At 46.2% G+C, this 20,616-nt stretch overlaps 1 protein-coding gene across 1 annotated transcript in view; it reads right to left on the bottom strand.

Annotated features, from left to right (window-relative positions):
• LOC310779223 (ADAMTS-like protein 1) overlaps window positions 1-20,616 on the bottom strand; it is a gene marked incomplete at its 5' end in the record, with an annotated part of 146,440 nt that overhangs the window by 9,708 nt on the left and 116,116 nt on the right. The window contains 11 exons of the mRNA XM_083639729.1: window positions 6-159; window positions 298-477; window positions 636-846; window positions 4,816-4,945; window positions 7,175-7,488; window positions 11,642-11,726; window positions 12,579-12,726; window positions 14,429-14,633; window positions 15,534-15,584; window positions 15,879-16,017; window positions 17,001-17,112. Of these exons, the coding sequence (XP_083495855.1) occupies window positions 6-159; window positions 298-477; window positions 636-846; window positions 4,816-4,945; window positions 7,175-7,488; window positions 11,642-11,726; window positions 12,579-12,726; window positions 14,429-14,633; window positions 15,534-15,584; window positions 15,879-16,017; window positions 17,001-17,112 (1,729 nt within the window). The remainder of the gene's footprint in view (window positions 1-5; window positions 160-297; window positions 478-635; window positions 847-4,815; window positions 4,946-7,174; window positions 7,489-11,641; window positions 11,727-12,578; window positions 12,727-14,428; window positions 14,634-15,533; window positions 15,585-15,878; window positions 16,018-17,000; window positions 17,113-20,616) is intronic.

Below are 20,616 nucleotides of genomic sequence, written 5' to 3'. Positions count from 1 at the left end.
CTTACTCTCACAGCGCCTGAGGGAGCAGGCCCGGATGCTGGCGGGCCGGGCCACTGGGACACAGGTCTCAGGGGCCACGGTCCAATGTTGCCCGTCCTCCTCTTGCCTCTTGCAGACTGCCTGTAGCCTCTGAATGCCATCTCCACAGGTCACAGAACACTAGACAAATAAATGTGTGCATAATGTGAAAATGAGCAGACTGTACATGTTATTGCTACTACATAGCACAGAGCATGTCTTGACTGGCAGGAGTACTGTTAGGTAGGTAGGTTGGTCACAGGTAGAAAGCAAGTCTACCTGGGACCAGTTGGTTGTGACCCATTGAGGCGGGCACGCTTGCTTGGGACAGGGCTGATGGGTTGTGGGGCTCTTTGAAGGGCAAAAGGTGTCAGGTAGCTCCAGCACGCTGCCATCTGCCAGCCGCTGTTTGCACAGGACCTCCCTCCTCTGGACCCCACCGCCACAGCTATGGGAGCACTGCACGGACAAAAATAGTGCTGTTTACTTTTGTGCATGGATTACACTGGGTTAGACAGATTTAAGCAATATGCGCTGGATTCAGTACATCAGCCCAAATAACTGGCATTTAGAGAGGTGAACTTTCCAGGTGAATCTACTGTTAATGAATCTATTACCTTTCCCCAGTCGCGTGGGTCCCACATAGGGGGGCAGTCGAAGCGGTTGCAAGCTTGGACAGGACTGGGCTTGGGGGTCCGGCACTCTTCATCCCTCACAACCTCTGTTTGGTTGCTATCCCGAGAGGGCCGGTGGGTACAAGCCACAGTGCGGGTCAACAGACCAACCCCACAGGTAGCAGAGCACGAACTCCACTCCCCTGTTTCCCACCTGTGAATATGATGTTTGTATGAGAGATGTACACTTGTGAAAACATGTTGTTCCACCATTGTGATGCTAAGGAGAAGAAGAGACCAGGATGAGCGACTTTTGAGCCCACGCAGGGAAGGAGGGGCGAGGTGATCTGCGAAGGGTGGAGGAGTAGAGGGAAGGAGGCGAGGTTTGGAACACGATCATGGATTACAGTTAAGGAGGGGCAGGATGGTGTACTGCCCTGTAGGCGAGTACCAGTGTCTTGAATTTGGCGTGTGAGAAGCCAGCGAAGGGACTGGAAGACGGCAGTAACGTGAGAGACTTTAGGTTGGTTGAACACCAGACGGGCTGCAGCGTTTCTGGATGAGCTGCAACGGTCTGACGGGACGGCAGAGGCAGGTAGCTCAGCCAGAAGAATGTTGCAGACTGGACCAGGAGTTGTGTTGCTTCCCTCGTAAGAAACGGACAGATTTTGCGGATGTACAGGGAGAATCTACATTAGGTCAGAGATAGACAATACAAGATGACCTTGAGCCAGGTTAGTTTGTCTGGATCCATTCCCAATAATCATTCCATTTTCACCCGTATTCCCTTTTTAACGATACATAACCATTTTGAATTGAGCTATTCATGTCTGCCCAGCCTTTTAATGGAAACTCCTCAGAACTTGGATGTTTCACTGATACCACTGATATTTCAATGTTCAACCTTGAGTGTTGCTGACTAATCACTGTACCACAGAGTTGCTTTATTCACATATACACACAGGCTAACAGTATCCAACCTACAAATTGGCAAGTGCAGTCGGAGTGCTCCATTTCTGCATGATCAAACTGGCCCCTGGGAGGAAACTCCCGCAGTCCCATGAATGTGTAAAGTCCAATGGCCACATGGCAAATAGAGTGAATACGATTGGAAATGTCAAAAGGGTGATTCATGGGGCCGGCCGGATCCAGGCAAAGTTACATTTACAGTTACAAAGTACATTCATCCTCTTGAATTCAGTGAAATTTGAGAAATCACTCTGACGTAAGATATTCACACACATTTTTTTCCAATGACCTAAATTGGAGCTAAATCAATGAACATCAAGATTTTGGCTCCAACCTGCTGTCCAGCACAATTTTAAGAGATCAGAATGGTCGATCCAGCATCAAAGTTTTCTCCGCATTTTTCCTTCACAGCACTCCAATCTTGAAAGTTCAGTGGCATGCCTGAGTCACTGGACCTTTAAGGAGATCTGAAAGCTTTCGCTTGGAGCAAGATGGCAGCCACTCCACTTTTTTTGCTTGACAGATTGGGTGATGTTTCAAAACTATTCCTATTTACACGAGGGTCTAGGGACCCGAGGAGAGTGGGGAATGGAGCTTGTTTCTGGACCGGTACTATACTCCAAGCCAAAGCCTATGGCTGTTTCCCTTCAGAGGGAACAGGATCCAAAGAGCATAGCTGAATATGGGAGGGTGAGGAGGCCTCTGGGAGGGAACGTTGGGCCAAAGGAAACACGTCCAATACAGCGTTTGTTGTGCCTGAAAACAAGACTCAAGGCCTGGAAAAACAGGCCAGGGCAGGCTGCAAGCCTCTGGCTCTTCTGACAAGAGTGTGAGTGGTGGAACACCGACGCTGCACACGGTGTTAACTTGAAACGTGTGGCCTACCGCAAAATCCACTCACCGTTCAGCCATGGCTCGGATATATTAACAACATGCCGTTATGCAGGTTAACGGTGCAGAGATGTCGCTTTGAAAAGTTCTAATAATGTGGAATTTAAAATGCATTTCTCACGACTGTGCATGTTTTACACATGCGCGTGCGCACGCACGTATGTACGCACACACGCACGCACGCACGCGCGCACACACACACACACACACACACACACACACACACACACACACACACACGCACATAAATAAATATATTTGCAATTTCAAAACACTGCATGTTCTTTCTTTCCTAAATGAATGCCCAATGATAGATATATAAAAAAAAGAAACAATACAGAAATGTTAAAACTGTAAAAAAAAAAAAGCTACTTCCATCTTGAAGCAAAATGCTGGCACAATAACACTCACTTCGTAGCTAGATTTTCATTTGCTAGTACAAGACAACGGCAAAGCATTTTATAAATAGACTGGCAAATATAGATTATTTAACAAAAGCCAACTATGGTATCGCCATTGAGATTTCCTCAAACTTTCTCAAATCATCACCATTTTGACATAATATGATCACTTGATGTCATGGTTAGCGGTATTAGAGGCCAAACTGAGATATTTTGCTTCATTGGGTTTTCAAGAGCAACAGTAGTAGCTACAGCAGCAGGAGCCATGCTATGCTCCTCTGCTGTCAAAACAGCTATTTCTTGAAAAAGTTCTTCTTCAGCATGGAAGATGGACGGGGACCATGCGACGGCCGGGCCCCCTCGGTAGAGCTACCACTGACATGTGATCCCCATTGTGTCTGACTCTACTCGGTTCCACAAGCCTTCCCACTGCCTTCATTTCCTGCTCTCAGTGATACAACTATCCATCTCTGTCATTCTGCTTCAATATCACTGGGAGTGATCTAATATCACTGGGCGTGATCTAATATCACTGGGCATGATCTAATATCACTGGGAGTGATATAATATCACTGGGAGTGATATAATATCACTGGGCTAATATCACTGGGTGTGATCTAATATCACTGGGAGTGATCTAATATCACTGGGCGTGATCTAATATCACTGGGAGTGATCTAATATCACTGGGTGTGATCTAATATCACTGGGAGTGATCTAATATCACTGGGAGTGATCTAATATCACTGGGTGTGATCTAATATCACTGGGAGTGATCTAATATCACTGGGTGTGATCTAATATCACTGGGAGTGATCTAATATCACTGGGAGTGATCTAATATCACTGGGTGTGATCTAATATCACTGGGTGTGATCTAATATCACTGGGAGTGATCTAATATCACTGGGTGTGATCTAATATCACTGGGAGTGATCTAATATCACTGGGAGTGATCTAATATCACTGGGCGTGATCTAATATCACTGGGAGTGATCTAATATCACTGGGAGTGATCTAATATCACTGGGAGTGATCTAATATCACTGGGAGTGATCTAATATCACTGGGTGTGATCTAATATCACTGGGAGTGATCTAATATCACTGGGTGTGATCTAATATCACTGGGAGTGATCTAATATCACTGGGTGTGATCTAATATCACTGGGTGTGATCTAATATCACTGGGAGTGATCTAATATCACTGGGAGTGATCTAATATCACTGGGTGTGATCTAATATCACTGGGAGTGATCTAATATCACTGGGTGTGATCTAATATCACTGGGAGTGATCTAATATCACTGGGCGTGATCTAATATCACTGGGAGTGATCTAATATCACTGGGAGTGATCTAATATCACTGGGAGTGATCTAATATCACTGGGAGTGATCTAATATCACTGGGAGTGATCTAATATCACTGGGAGTGATCTAATATCACTGGGAGTGATCTAATATCACTGGGGGGGTAATTTGATGTGCCCCGGTGGGCTAAGGTGAGAAGGATAATGTTATGGATTAGCAGGATTTCAATCTCTTTTGTACACAGTGATTAGTAAGAATTCATTGACTCAGCTAGAGTGATGTGTGTTTTTTGTTAGTCTGCACAGTTAAGTAGTTGCAGGTGCAGGACACAGGCGTGTATCAGGGGTCCAGGACATGACTGTATGTCCCAACTGCATACAATGCACATTTGGCTCAGTCATAGTCTTGGCAAACTGGCAGAGAGCACAGCCAGTTTTTCAATTCTGTTTTAAATTACAATTTTCTTCGAGCGCATGCCAAAGCTGTTTTCCAAAACATATTTTCTTTGGTCCTTCTACTTTAATACGGTCAACAATCAAATCTATTCCGCTTCTTCTCATGCACAAACCATTTGAAAAAGAACGATGTGTTTTCTGATTTGTGGGTGTTACCTGGGCGGGCAGGGCTGCGTGTTGCAGTCCTGGAGTAGCTGTGGGGGCCGCCGGGCGCTCACACACAGGCTCTGGTCTGTCGCCTCCCTGGTCTGCTTGTTCAGACAGATGACCACCGCCTCCTGCACCCCTGGGATCACACAGACAGCACCCAGCAGTCACAGAGGATTCCCTATAACGTCCGCTACAGCACCAACAAGCTATGGTGGTACGTTTATTCATACGCCTTGTTTTCCACTTTCCCACCATAATATACACATGGACCATGGCCCGTTTCTGCATTTCCTGTATCTCCTTAGAATAAATGCCTTGCTGGGGCAAGAATGCAAACACATATTGATCCTGTTAAACATCTGTTACTCGCACATTAGCACACTCACAAGCATATGGGCCATAGAATATTGCAACCAGACATTGCAATGAAGCAACGCAGATATTAGGCCCTTTCATGAAATCAAGCATGATTGTATCTAATGGGGCACAATGGACATCAAAACAATATGGCCGCCCTGCCGGAGTTCTGGCCTGAACTGTGGATAAACCTTCAGGGGTGTGATGTCAGGTCATGTTAAAAGCTTGGTAACATAAATCTCTTCGCCTGGCTCCTAACGTTGGGGACAATAACAGCGAGGCGGGCGCTTCAAACCCGATGGTGGTGTGATGGTCCACAGGAGCGCAGCCCTCAGGGTGTGTGTGTGTGTGACACCCGATACCGCGCTCTAATCATCCCCGAATGGGAGTTTGTTGGCTTTGGGTGAACACACACACACAGACATGCAGACAAGCCCACGCCCTTGTGCAGAAATGAACGTACACATACACACTCATATGGACAGACACACACACACACACACACACACACTCAATGCAGGCATACTACACTTGGCCGCGCAGGCTGGATGTGGAGGTGGGGAGATTAAAGTGGGCCCTAACTAATGTTGGCAGGATGTTTGGGAAAGCTGTCTCTGTGTTCGCTGCTGCGAGAGTCGCTGATGTATGACCTTTAGGGTTAAACTTGGTATTCCATCCATTATCATCTTATATCGTATAACTGACTTTCTACTTCAAAGCCCGTGCTGGGCATGGGTTTAGTCACCCACGGACAAGGTGTCACCAGCTATTGCTGCGACTCTTCACAAGGGTCTTATTATAGCAATTGGCACGACTTTGCCTGCAAATTAAAGGAGAATTTAGTTTTTTTTTTTACCTGGAGCCCTCTCCTCACATTAATTATTATGTGACGACTCACCCAACTCCGCAGCGTTTTTGTCCGTCTTAGGCGTTGTTGTGATCGAAATAGTGTGCAAGCCAGTCCTAGAATGGGGCTCCGTGGGGGCCACGTGGCAGCGTGGTTTTCCTTCATGTAAATAGAGTTTTATTCCCGTTTTCGACCCATATTGTCATAATCTCATGCCTAAAGAACCATCAGACTGCTATTGTCCCCCGGGCTCTTTACAGTGGTAGTTACAGGCAGCCCATTTCCTCCTGTCGGGTCAGTGAGACCAACTCTCGTCAAGTCAGTCCACAGGCCAGCGGCAGGAAAGTCTCGCGGGACTTGACGAGAGTTGGTCTCACTGACCCAACAGGAGGAAATGGGATGCCTGTAACTACCGCTGTAAAGAGCAGTCTGATGGTTCTTTAGGGATCAGATTATGACGATATGGGTCGAAAAGGGGAATAAAACTGTATTTGCATGGAGGAAAACCACGCTGCCACGTGGCCCCCACGGAGCTCCATTCTAGGACTGGCTTGCACACTATTTCGATCACAACAACGCCTAAGACGGACAAAAACGCTGCGGAGAACACTGGGTGAGTCGTCAGATAATAATTAATGTGAGGAGAGGGCTCCAGGTTAAAAAAAAACAAAATTCTCCTTTAAGCTGAGCAATATATGCAAAACACACACATATATACCTATATATCATTTATATCGCAAGAGCGGGGGGGTGTTGGCGTAATGTTACACTGGTTGTTAGATACGGATCTTATATCAGGAATTTCAGATCCACCCCTGTTTTTACCACGGCGCTGGGCCAGCGGGCCCGCCGGGGTCATAAGATGGAAAAGTCAGGACAGTCACTCACTCACTCAGTCAGCCGTGGGCGTGTAGCGTGTTTAGTGGTTAACGGGCCATAGCTAGGGATAGGAAGGTGTTAGAGAGTTGGGATTCGAGGGGTGTGTAGGATTAGTGGCTAGGGGGATATGGGTGGTGTTGGGGGAGGGGGAGTGGCACTGTGGCATGGTCTAAAAGGTCTGCGCTTGTTATTTTCAACTGCCCACTACTCTATTCCCTAGTTGTTCCACTTTACAATATATATTTATATATAATTTTTAATGAGGGCTAACATGATCCATACCTCCCCCACAACTCTCTGAGCACTCCGTAAACCCCTCGTACTCCCAGTCATGCAGTTCCTCTCTCTGGGGTGTCTCGCCCCCCTCTTCCTCCTCCTCCTCCTCCTCTTCGCCTGCTGTCCCCTGGCCCCCCACACCGGAGCAGGGGGTGCGGTAGCAGGGCTGGCCGGCGGCGGGTTTGACCCCCTCGCACTCATCGTCCGGCAGGTCGGCCACCGTCTGGGAGAAGGACAGCAGCACCTGGCACTTGACGCTCCGCCGCTGCGTGCCGGCGCCACACGTCCGGCTGCATGGCTGCCAGGGCCCCGGGATGAACCTGGGGGTGTGAGCCAGGAGGTTTGAGAAAGCACAGGGGAGGACGGATGTGGAAAGTCATTCATTAATTATAGACATATGTACGTCCATAGTAACTACAGCGTATGCGCCGGTGCATAAAGGAAGCACGTACATATACAGAAACGCACACACCATCACATAATAGACACATATTCTTCTGACTCTGGTCTGATGTGGCGTGCCTGCCAACCGGGAGTGCTGACTTGGGACTGGTCTAGCGCAATAGCAGGTCTTAAAGGGAAAGTCACAGGTTTTTGGCATTCCCCTCGCCTTGCACAGATTTTAGTCATTTGCTGCTAAGTTCATAAACTGACAAAGTATTTGTGAAATCCAGCCCTGCTGCGGTTAATTGAACAGCTGCGAGGCATTAGGGTCAGCCATTCTTGGATAAAGCGCTTTGATGCACGTCCTTCCTCGTCTTTAAGAATGGATCAGCGAGGGGAAATACTTGTAGATCACTGGCCTCGGCGAACGCCTTGAAGGCCTGCAGTCATGAGTGTGTGATAGATAGGCCTCAGAAACGGAGTTGTCACACCCACAATAGCTTTGGGATGCGTGGGAGAGAGCTCGAGAAATTTCAAGAGTGAGAGAAGGCAAGGGAAGAGTGAGGGAGAAAGATGGATGTCTACTTTGACTCCTAGTTGATCTTTGGATTCACTCGACACCCTCACTGAGAATAACGGAGCTTCCTGGGGCACAGAACGGGTTGCTAAAATTAGGACAGACATCACAGGTGTGGAGAAAATAACTTTGAATTCACAATATAAAAATAGAAGGAGTAGGCTTGGAGCGCTGTCATACAAGTCGTGAACTGTGTGTAGTGGGATATTGGACATTGTTTTTTTTTCCCCGAGAAGGAAAGCCTCCAGTCTTTTCAAGTATAAAAGACGTGGGAATGCACTGTGCACTACTTCGCAGCCCATGGAAGATGTTCAACTAGTGTTCATGAGACCAGCAGGGTGTATATGGCATTATCATATTGGAATATGGGAATATCATCAGCGAACAGTGTTTTTGCACCATATGCTGCACCTGATCCTGTGAAATGGCCTCATTTTCCCCCGGCTGTTTCACAACCCTGCAGGCTAATCATTTGACCAAATGATTGCTAGGCGGCTGCCCAGATCATTACAGATCTCCCATCAAGTTTAACAGCTGGCGACAGACACAGTGGGTCAAAGGCATCCTTTGGCTTTTTCCAAACATAAACCCATCTGGGTGGGTTTACTCATTTGATTGGTGAAAGTGGCTCAGGTTTTGTGATCCTTACACCAGGAGGTTATGCATGTTTGTGCACTGGCCTTGTATACAACGTGGCTTCTGAAGGGCCGTCCTGCTATGAATAGCAGCTTTGCAAAGCACACGGCAGCATTACACGTTTTGCTCAGTCTGTGTCACAGAGTTGTTTACTGAATCGTGCGGTAGCTCTCACCGCCATCGTTCCGTGATGTTTAGCAGCTACTGTATCTTGTTAAGTGTCAGTCTATCCCTGTGGTAAGAGAGACCACTGTTCCTCTCTGTAGATGTGGTCTGTCCACGCTTGGCATAATGTTGACACACTCGTTTTCAGACATGAGATACGTTTGCAGCGTGACCAACGCACCTGCAATTCAGCCGCCAAATTGGAAGCCTGTTGCTATGGAAACTCAGATATACAAGTGGCGGCTAAAGCCGTGACTTAAGTTTGAAAGCCTTTTCAAACTTAATACAACTCATCTGTGCAGCTGCTTTTGTAATTGTGATTTAGTTATTTCAAGCCCCCCCCCCCCCCCCCCCCCCCATCCCTCCCCCCTCACATATGGTGTTTCCATTATTTTCGTCCCTCCCCCTGTACGTAGACAGGGCTCACCTGTGGATGTGTTCTTTTGTATTCATCCAACACAGAAATGAGAAGATAAATATGATTCTTTCCCAAACCCCCAAAGCTTGAAGCTTCGTCCAATATTGGCAGCCATCTTTCCCCAGGCCCTAATGAAGACAGTGAGTCACGACACCCACTGGGCTTATAGCGGTACCAAAGTTCCCCGCAGTATGCCTCCTGCCCCACTGTATATACAGTACATGCCTCAAGCACAAGTGCACCAGTGTTTACATTACCCACTCATGTCAGACATTCTTCCCTGGTCGAGCTGTCGGGACCACCACACAAGAGCCCTCTGCACTTTTACGAGATGCCTCAATAAAGAAATCATAATTAGAAACTAAATTGTCTCTTTACGAGTGCTCGAGGAGTCGTTCTGTTTTGGACAAACAAATGAATCACCACCGGCACGAGTTGGACCGTGGAACATCAACAGCAGTTGACATGCGAGCCCACAGAAATGTTTGCCTTCATGGGCAGTTACGATACATCTGTTGCGTGGGTAAACAATCTTGGCGAAATCTTGATTTCATTTAGCGAGGGAAACAACAAATCTTTTCGCAACATCCGGCAAAGGCTTCGTTGTGTCCAAATAAATTTAAGTTCCGATAACAATAGGAATATTTGATTTACTCGCAGCGGTGGTAAGGTGAAAACCTTCTTTGGCCAAGATGAAGAAGATATAAACAGGTTTAATTTTTCATTCAGTCGCACAGCGGTGGTTAGAGGCAGCCATAAGTCCTGGCAATGGAGGTGCAATAAGTCTAACACAGGAATTTCCTTCAACGTCCTCTCGCATCCGTAACCTGGCCCCATATGGCAGGCAGATATTGTTGTTGGCTGCTGAGTGACAGCATATTATACACAGATATTTATGTGCTTTTGGGGGGGAAGACATGCTTTTTTGCAATAGAACAAAATCATATGTTTTGGCATTGATCATCTCTCTCTCTCTCTCTCTCTCTCTCTCCCCCTCTCTTTCCAAAGATAAGTCAGAAAAAGAGATGTTTTGAACTGGCTAACATGGTAGCTAATACAAGTCATGCAGGACATTGGGTATAGTCCAAAGGTTGTCTATCTTCAAACGACAACATGTATTAGTCAATGGATATGTGGGGCAAAAACATCTGGAACATCTGAGGCCTTCTGAGGTAATGCTGGTAGCCAGTGACAGAACAGTCTGCTGCTTTCCAAAGATCTGTTCTCCCTTTCACCTTCAGCGTTCCTTTTCACCTCAAGTGACCTTATGCAATATCATTTAGACGCATTTCCACTTAGAGCTGACAATGCACGCATTCACTAAGGGATTGCAGCTTTAAACCCATAACTTTGTAGAGAGTCAACAACGCATACTCTGCAGACAAAAAAAAACGCTTGCTTCTCTGCCTGCCTTGACAAAATAGTTCTGTCGGTAACGACACACTACTTGACATCTTTCACAGGCGTGTGAAGAGACATGCGCACAAATCGATGCGTACTTTGAGAAATGTCAAAATAAAACGTGGAGCAGCGGCTGTACGTTTTGACTTGAAGTTGATGAAAACGGCTGCTGACACGAACATAGCCGCGATACTGTGGAGGCTTCGCGGCGACGCCAGGCCCTGTCGACCTCAATCTCACCCCAGGTAAATCCTAGCCGTGGGACTGTGAAAAGCGTTGTTGAAACAGTGAATCTGGGAGCAGACCTTTGCTTCTTTAGCCCCGCAGGGTGACATTAAATCTGTAAAGCGGATATTTAATGTTGTAAATCTCCCTTTTGTGTTCCGGGTTGTGAACCGTGAGAATCTCTATGGCTTTAGCAGCGGCTGTCGTCCAGTTCCTCCCTCTAAATTACCGGGAGGCCTTGACACCTGTGATGGTTTCAGCAGAACAGCCACCTCGGTCAGGAGATGGCTGTTCCAACCCAGGCCACCACGTGTGCTAGGTGACAATTACATTAGGCTTGAGTGACTCCCCTGGCAAGAGGTTTTGTACAAAGAGAGGAAGCCGTGACAGAAAGGTTTGTAGGACATTTTTCATTTCAAAGGGCCTTGAAGAGTAAGTGGTTGCAGTGCGCAGCATGCCTCTGGGACCACATACTTGAATGTTAGTAGAATAAAATATCCGAAAGCTTGGATTGCAGGTCCTTCTAGTAGACGAACTGCCTTCAAGGGAAGTAAGAACGGAGATATTTCGAGGAGATTTTAGCCCCTATTAATATATCTGTATCTATGTTTGTGTGTGTGTGTGTGTGTGTGTGTGGGGGGGGGGGGAGGGGGGGTTTGCTACTCACGTTGGTTCCTCAGTCACACTGATGTCCTCCTCCAGCTCTATGGCTTGCTTATGCCACAGCGGCTTTGCTTCCACTGGGACCTTCTCTACAACAAGTTAACCAGAGGAGACAGAAACATTCACATCACAAATTAAATAACGCATCCCTAGTTCCCCCCCCCCTAGAATTGTGCGCATTATTCTGGGATAATTAGTTAATTAAATTAAATCATTAGTTAGTTATTAAAAGTGCTTAAGAGATATATAAACAAGGATTCACAAAAGTGTCAAAAATCTACTGTCTGTGGGAGGATGCTGTATGTGTACTACTGTTCAATTTGATATGATTCACCCTCACCCTCCACTTTCAAATCCCAACTAAAAACCTACCTGTTCTCCCATGCTTACAACCTCCCCTACCCTTAACCACCTCCTCCACCTTTGCTACACGCCACTCTCCCCTTCCCTCTCTCCCGTGTCCCTTCCTCACGCTCTCTCTCCCTCCCCTCTGTTTTCCATATATCCCTGACTAGAAATGTTAATTGTTATTTGTATCTTTTGCATGTTGCTCGTTCATTACTTTTGCTATTGTTATTACTTGTATGTGTTGCCTGTTGCTCGTTTCTATTTTTCTTGTTTTCTGTGGAGTCTTACTGTAAGCGGCTTTGGGTCATTGAAAAGCACTATATAAAATAAATTAATTATTATTATTATTATTCAATCCTCACCATAGAGTTGATACAAGTATCACAGGGAAACTACTAAAGTGAAAACTCAAGAGAACCAATGCCCATTACAAACAATGTAGAAAGAAGAAGAAGATTAAGACTTGTTAGTCAAACTAAGACGACCATTACCCCATCGTGTTAGATCTGTGAGCAAGGCCACATGAGAGAGACTGTTTGAAGAGAATGGGATGGCACATGGGAACAAAGACCCATGACAAGACCCCAACCTACCGGCGGGCTTGTAGCAGGGGACAGTGACCAGGCACTCCTCCTTGATGTGGGGCTTGGTGGTGGGGTTGCAGCCCCCGGCATGGAGCCCCCGATGGTCGATGCACAGCACCACCCTGTAGCGCAGGCCCTGACCACAGGTCACTGTGCACTGGTGGAGACAGGACGGATGATACGTTTGTTGGTCAAGGGGCCATATTCCACGAATTTCGATCGCAATCGTGATGCTGGATAATAATCTTCGCCCGCAGAGCGTGCAAGTGCAAGTGCCTTTACGTCAACTCAAGGCCTCAGTCAGAGCCACGTTAACATTCAAAACTGAGAAATGAATACAAGAATCAAACGGTATCAAGCGTGTTGCCCGTTATCTATTTTTTTTAAATCACTTGACTCCATGTTGTATTTTGAAGATATACTAAAAGACTCAGAGAGTTATCTCTTTCATCAAAACTCATTGTTTTGAACCCTGTTTCTCTTTGCTTGTGTTTGATAGAATGTCTCAGGCGTTGACTCAAGGGAAGAGAGAAGGGGCTGTGGGGGGGGGCGAGACCCACAAAAATCCCTACAAACCAGCTCTCTGCACAGGGGTGTTTTTTGTGTATCTTCTGCCAAGACAAGCATTTAAGGGCAAGTTCATAGGGAAGAATGTGCTAGGTAAACAGCGTCCCAGGTTTTTAGGGGGCCACAAATCTGGCTCCCTGGGTCTCTGCTTGGGCCTGTACAACCGGCCAGGTTCAAATCCTCATGGTGAAGTCCCCCGGGACATCAATAATCAAGTTAGTGTGACTGTGCCACATAAGACAATGAACGCCGCATTGACCAATCAGGTGCCATCTCTCCTGTGAGGCGAGCGAGCTAGCCCGGGGTGTTGGGACGGCTGCAACATCTTGATAACCTGAGGGTGTGTGTGTGTGTGTGTGTGTGTGTGTGTGTGTGTGTGTGTGTGTGTGTGTGTGTGTGTGTGTGTGTGTGGCACGCAGAGGGAGACCAATAACTCCATATGTGCTGTTGACTTTGGGCTTTTTTAATTAAACCTTTGTATGTTTTGGATGGCGCTGCGCAGGCAGACGAGGACAAGGCGCGGTCAAAGTGGGGTTAGCAGTGCTACCGGTAACCACATGGGAACGCTTCTGCTGTAACGCACGTTTACTTTAGCGGCGGCGACGAGTGTTCCTGTCGCGTCGCGAGAGTGCCGCTTGAAGTCTGAAGAGACGACAGAGTTACAGGTCCGATTCTCTAGTGCGAGTCTATTTTTGTTTCACCCTGAGAGGACTAATCATGCCCCACCCCCTCCAGGTTAATTAAGACCCACTGTGGCAAATCAGAGGCTACAAAGACTAACGAGTTGTTCTCTAATGTGTGACCGCCTGCTGGCCAGGTGGTTAACAGCTACAGGACACAAAAGCAGCCCTTTTTTATTTGGGTCCAGGGCATTTTTAACTCCAGTTTCTCAGCCTTTCTAATGTTATGAAGCTCCACAGTGCCTCATAAAGGCAACAGAGGAGATCAGCAACAGACTCTCCCACAACTCCAATCAATGACGGCTCAAGTCGTTGCCACTCTACACAGCTTTGACAGCTCCCTTATTCTGGCACCAGTACGACAGTTATACAGTAAAAATGCAATAGTGTAATGCCTGGCTCCAGACTGGATAGATTCCTATAAGAGAGAAATACAGGTTCAATCATAAAGTCATGGTGATCGTTCCCAGGACTGTATGGCCTTTAAGTTGCTAAAATGCAGCTTGGAACATCTTGTATGTTCATGCGCAGTGCTCACTATATTAATCAAATGATAAGCGACTGGAAGTATGAAAACGACTCGAGTGTGAGACGAATGAGAAGGTGACCTACGGGCGACCACTCCTGTGCCAGCCAGGTGGGGCAGTCGAAGGTGTTGCAGGGCTGCAGGATGGGCGTCTTGGGCGAGTAGAGACACTTCCATTCCTCCGCGGGGGTGATGACGCCCTGCATGTCTTCCTCCACGCAGGAGACCGAGCGACTTTGGATGCCCCCGCCGCACGAGGTGGAACAGGCCGTCCAGGGGCTGCTCTCCCATCTGATGGTGTAGGGGAAAAGCCAAGGCACAAATACTTGATTAAGCAAATGCTTTGTACTAAAGCAGAGAGACTTGAAATGATGGATATGGAGTAGTGGTGGAGGAAGTACGTGAAAGGCACACTTGAGTAAAACATACTACAGATATTTTATCAGAAAATGACTTCATAGAAGTTAAAGTCACCTATTAGATTACTTGAGTAAAAGTCTTAAAGTATCTGATAGTTATTGTACTTATGTACCAAAAGTAATTTTCTGATATTAAATGTACATAAGTATTGAAAGTACAAGTACAAGTAAATGCTATTAATAGAAAAGCGAGCAGTAATCATGGATTCTACTTGTGGAAATCTTCTTCTCGAGTTTTATAGCGGTTGGCAAACAATGTTATGGTGCATTACCGCCACCAACTGGAATGGAATGTGGATCGTGATTAACGTAACTTGCAAGCTAGGAGCACTGATTCGCCAAACCTGCTTGCTTGCAGGCTCCCAAATTTCTTCCCATTTTATTTTGTAGTAAGGAGTAACAAAGACGTTTAGGGGAAACGTATTGGAGTAAAAGTATACTGTACAATTTACTTACTGTAGGAAATGTAGTGGAGTAAAAGTGAAAGTTGACAGACATATACTCAAGTCACGTACAGATACTCCCGCAAAGAGTATCTGTACGTGTAAGTAAAGAGTAAGTAATATAACAAAGTATTATTACTTTGTTACATTACACCACTGTGTATATGCAGAGAATCATGGTTGGCAGAAATTGTGGTGTGTGTGCATGTGATGTGTGTGTGTGTGCGCGTGTGTGTGTGTGTGTGTGTGTGTGTGTGCGTGCGTGCGTGTGATGTGTGTGTGTATCCTTTTGTGTGTGTTTTTGACTTCACCTCTTACTCAATACATACCGAGGCAGGGGGTGGTAAAGGTCGTATGGCATAATTTGCTTGTAGCCATCACTGAAAAGCACAATCAATAAAGGAAATTCAGATTTGAGATGATGCCGAGTGGTGCTGCCAGAACAGTCTATAAGCCACAATGTCTGTTAGTTTAATCATAGACTCAACAACAACTCCAGCGTGCGAAGCATTGTGTATCAGCCCAGAACCTATCAACACAGTCTTGAATAACAGCTGGTCAGAAAACCCGGTGCCCTCTCTGACTCCCTGCATGTGACCACTGGGAACAATAATACTCATAAAGGCAAATCTCCTGTCATCCAGTTTAATCTCACGAGAAGTCTGGTGGTTAACCTGGCAAGGCAGGGGTCCATGTTGCACTCCTGGAGTTTGGGTTTGGGTTTTATGTTTTCTGGGTAATAATGGCAGTACTGGTCCACCACCACCCGGCCGGTCCGTAGGTCAAAGCACTCCGCTGAGGTGAGCTGGTACCCTGCAGCCAAAGAAATGTCACACAATCAGACCAAAATGCAATGAAAATACACAAAGACTCAGACTCAGACTGAAATAAACTATCGAGATATATTTAGTAGAACAGCATTCATCATTAAAGCGCACTCCGCCGATTTTCAATGCTGATTTATTTTGCACATAATCTCACACATATTCGAAAAGTGTAAACCGTTTTGCAGGCATTCATTTAGTTTGACAGTTATTGAGAGTTGATTTGAGATACGGTGTGGACCAGTGATGCCATTTGTGCATGAATGACATCACTGGGGCACAACTTTACACAAATCAACTCTCAATAACTGTCAAACTAAATTAATGCCTGCAAAACTGTTTACACTTTTCGGATATGTGTGAGATTATGTGCAAAATAAATCAGCATTGAAAATCGGCAGAGTGTCCTTTTAAGCATTTATGAAGCATCTGAGGAGGAGGATGAGGAGGAGGTAGATTGAAGGTCACCTCGTTCTTCAGCATTGAAAGTAAGTCACAGAGTTGAAAATATTACTTTTCTGCTATCAAGTAGCCTGGTAAAAACCCTCCTGATAACATTATGTGATCTCACCTTCTGTTTCACTCTACATATCAGTCTGGACTCCCAGCCGCTCACATTGATTTCAGTGGGCGGGAGTACTTGCCTTGACAGACAACTCCTTCAGCCAATCAGCATCACCAAATCCAATCCAAATCCACTCGGAAGAACGCCGAAAACACATTTTCCACCGAGAAATGGCGTCTGCATTCGGCAGATGCCATTACTGTTTTGCCAGTGGCTTGATTGGCTGGTTACGTTGTTAACTATGCTGCAGGTCCCTGATTGGCCCGGTTACATTCTAATTTATGGAAATGGCTGGGGGCGGGTGGAAGTCCAGACTGATCTGTGGCGCGAAACAGAATGTGACTTCACGTGATCAGGATGGGTTTTACCAGGCTGAGTTTTAAGTAGATGGTCCAGTTCTTGCCTACCTCCACCACAGGTGACAGAGCAAGGGAAGAAGTCCGTCTCTCTCCAGCGGTGGATGATGGGCTGGTAGTAGATGAACTGAACCACACTGTCTGCTCCACTGGTGTACTGCACCTACACAACCAACACACAGGGGAAACCTCTCAGGTGAGCGGACACATGTCTTCATCATGTACCGTTACTGTCAAATTCTGTTCAGTACATGGTCGTCAAGTTATATTCGGCCATTTTGGATCAATTCGGCCAAATTCCCCAATAGCGAGGCTTCCAGTACTATTGAAATCCGACTAAAGGATGATAAATACAAGAAGGAATTTACCAGAAGTTTCCCATTTTGAGCACTTACGGCTAACACACTGAGTATGTTAGCGTTAGCGCTACAGTTAATATGATCTCACCAAACCCTGCCTCATCCTCGGGGCAGTCGATCTGTTTAGCTGTAGCTTTGGCCAGTGTTTTGCACAGCTAAGTGCCTTATGGAAATTTGCCTCGCAAAACTACGATTAAGGAGGAAAATATTATGATCTAGGCGGTGATTGACGTTTCAGATAATATGGCGGTGGAGACCACAAGTGTGTCCCTGCTGCTTCTGGAGTGAATCCCACCAGCCAGCGCCTTCTCTAAAATGTCTCCGTCGTCCTTCCCAGCAAGACGGAGAATAAAATTAGAGTGAGAATATGAATGAGCTCGGCTATTTCACAGCGAAAAAATAAACCACCACGACTACGCTCCAACATTCAGTGACAAAGTATTACTTGCTTTTGTGTTTGTGAACAATCGGATTCTCTCTTGGTCATCCTCACTATCTCATAATATAACACAGTATGAAGCTTCAAAGGGTCTCGAATTAATCGAGCGTGTGGCCCTTTCTCACAGGAAGAAGGCACTCCTTCACAAAGTACTTCATGTTTACATACTGTACTTAATTGCGTTTACTTGCTAGATTAGCGCTTGAGGCACATCGCTAGGCGATCAGCTATGATCGCTACTCCCGTATGCGTGTGTCAAAACCTCAGATTTACTCAGTGGCTTATGGAAAGCTGTGTGTGGATTGTTTTTGAGCGGGCCTTCATGAGAGAAAGTTCCCACACAGACTAGACGGGGTGTTGGTCCTGTATTGCTCAGCTGAAAGGGTGGAGGCACTGGAATAAAGAGGGGAACCGAGGTTAGGTGCAGTGTGAGCCTGTGCAGGCCGGGCCTGAGGCTGGGGCTGGAGGCTGGAGACCGCGGCTTGGAGCCCGGCAGGTAGGGCTGGAGCGAGAAGGAAAGCCACCTCCTCTACTACTTCACAGGACCAATAAAGAGGTGAATTGGAAACACACTCAGTGTCTGTCTCTGGTTAGTCCCAGATCGGTACCGTGACCGTGTTTTCACAGTTGCCTGGACCAGAATGGGTTGAGAGACGTGAGCTGGGAGGGGGAAAGGGCTCGACGCTGGTGGAACTTGTTTTGTTCACGGTCCCACCCAGTGCCAACATGTGACTGGAATTCATTTTGAGGTGTTCAATTAATTTTATTTTGTTCTTTTTCATTAAAGTGGTAGTAGCACGTAATCCAACGTCATTTGACAGTTTTAATGCTATTTGGACAGGCAGAGGCGGAATTTGAAACTTTGTCACCTGGGGCGGCAATTTCTGCACATTCAATGGTCCAGCACAATAAACTGCAAGGACACTTAGTAGAGAAAATGATGAGAAATGACAACTTGGGAGCGGTCAGCTTGCTCAGTGCAATTACTTGTTAGAAACAAATAAATCAGAGTGTGTTTGTTTTCACAATAAGCTAGAAATTAGGCTGTGTAATTTGTGCCTCATTGACTTCAGACGCGTTTTGTAAAAGACACATTGTAGACGGACCTAAATACTGTGTTTCGGCAAACATTTTTCCTTCTAACCTCATCCATCGACCAAACTGAAATACGCAAAGATAGATTATACCTTGAAGGCAGATAAATCAAACACCACTACCACTCATTCACATTCATTTGTTTACAGTGGAAAGACCGTCTGGCAACCTTTCAATACACTTTTCCATTTGCCCGTGGGTTTCCAGTGTTGCTATATGAATTGGCCGGCTGCCTCACAACAGATTAGAAATTATTATGCATTTACATTCTCAGATTTCTGTCTCCTGCATTCTTTATTGTCCTATTCTGACGTGTGTTTAGGCGGTGCCGTGTTTTCCAGTCCACGGCCTGTATAATTTCTAATCTCCGCCCACTGGCCCTAGTCTGTGCGTGAGTGAAAGGTGTGATAGCCAGTGTCTTTTGACTAACAGTTGTTTTATGTAATAATATTCGTGAGGTGACTCACTTGTTGGGTGAGCATTCCTTGCTTGCCCTAGCCAGAAGAGCACCTTATCGTCCTGTTGCTTTGCTAGCGGTGTAGAAACTGCACCAAGCACTAGTTTAGTGTGTCTACGCCTTCTCCTCTTCTCACAAAACGGAGAAAAGATCTTATTTCATAGCACGCCCACTATTGTCACGGGACCTTCATACGGTCTATCACCAACGTAACCACCAGTTACCACCACTGGAAAACAGGTTTACCGGTCAAGTAAGCCTTGGTCTCATGTTATCAGCCGGATCTCACGCGACATGGCTAGCCCACAAGCTAACCCCTCCTGGCGAAGATCTCGCCGAAGGACCCTCATACGGTCTGGCGTGGTATCACGCTAACCAAGCGGTGAACTCCCCCGGTTCTTGCGGGCACTGCTCCTTATTGGAGCCAGCACTACTCACGTACATGGCGGGTCGACCCTAGCCTCACCGCTAAGGGCTCGACCTCAGCTAACTTATCAGCTTTTCAATCCATGCCTCCTGCGGAAAAACGGAATTCGTGAAAAAATAAAACAGAATTTCGGGAGAAAAAAATTAACAGATTTCATATGGCTCTACTGTACACCAGTGATCTCCACTCGTGTTCCATCAAGAGCCATGTGTATGCACTGCAGGTTATCCCAAACGGACAAGACAGCAGCTTATTTCACTGATACGCACACCTTCAACCAGAGAGGAGGAACTGTTTGCACTGGCATCTCTACCTGCATAATGCAATCACACAACTCAAAGTAAAAAGATAACACATCCTAAGAATTCTCATATAATTATTGAAAGAAAAGGAAAATTGTTGGAAAATGATCATTTGGTTGATAATCAGAAGTATTGCAATTCTTTACATACTTTGAGGCCTGACAAAGTCTACTAGTGTATCTTCACTCAGAGACAAGTGTCCTTACATTATGGTGCTGCTATACTAAAGCCAAAGACATGAAATCATTTGTATCATAACAGACGCATCATTAAGCCAAAAACATCCACGGCTTTTGGAAGTAAAAAAAGGGTGCGCTGCTATTGTTTCCATTGACATGACATACCGCTTCACAAACACGAAGCACCTCCAAGGAGGAAGAGAAACACGAAATAGTTTGTATTTGATTTTCAAGTGGCGCGCGCATGCACGCACGCACGCACACACACACACACACACACACACACACACACACACACACACACACACACACACGCCACCATATCCTTAAACCTAAACACACGGGATCAAATCCCCTTTGAACTCTGCGTGACACAGAGGAGTTCACCCAGAGTTCACGGAAACAAGAA

This window comes from Poromitra crassiceps, assembly GCF_964638095.1.
Source record: "Poromitra crassiceps genome assembly, chromosome: 7".
In the NCBI taxonomy this organism is placed as follows: domain Eukaryota; kingdom Metazoa; phylum Chordata; class Actinopteri; order Beryciformes; family Melamphaidae; genus Poromitra; species Poromitra crassiceps.
This window is presented reverse-complemented; position numbering and strand designations above follow the sequence as displayed.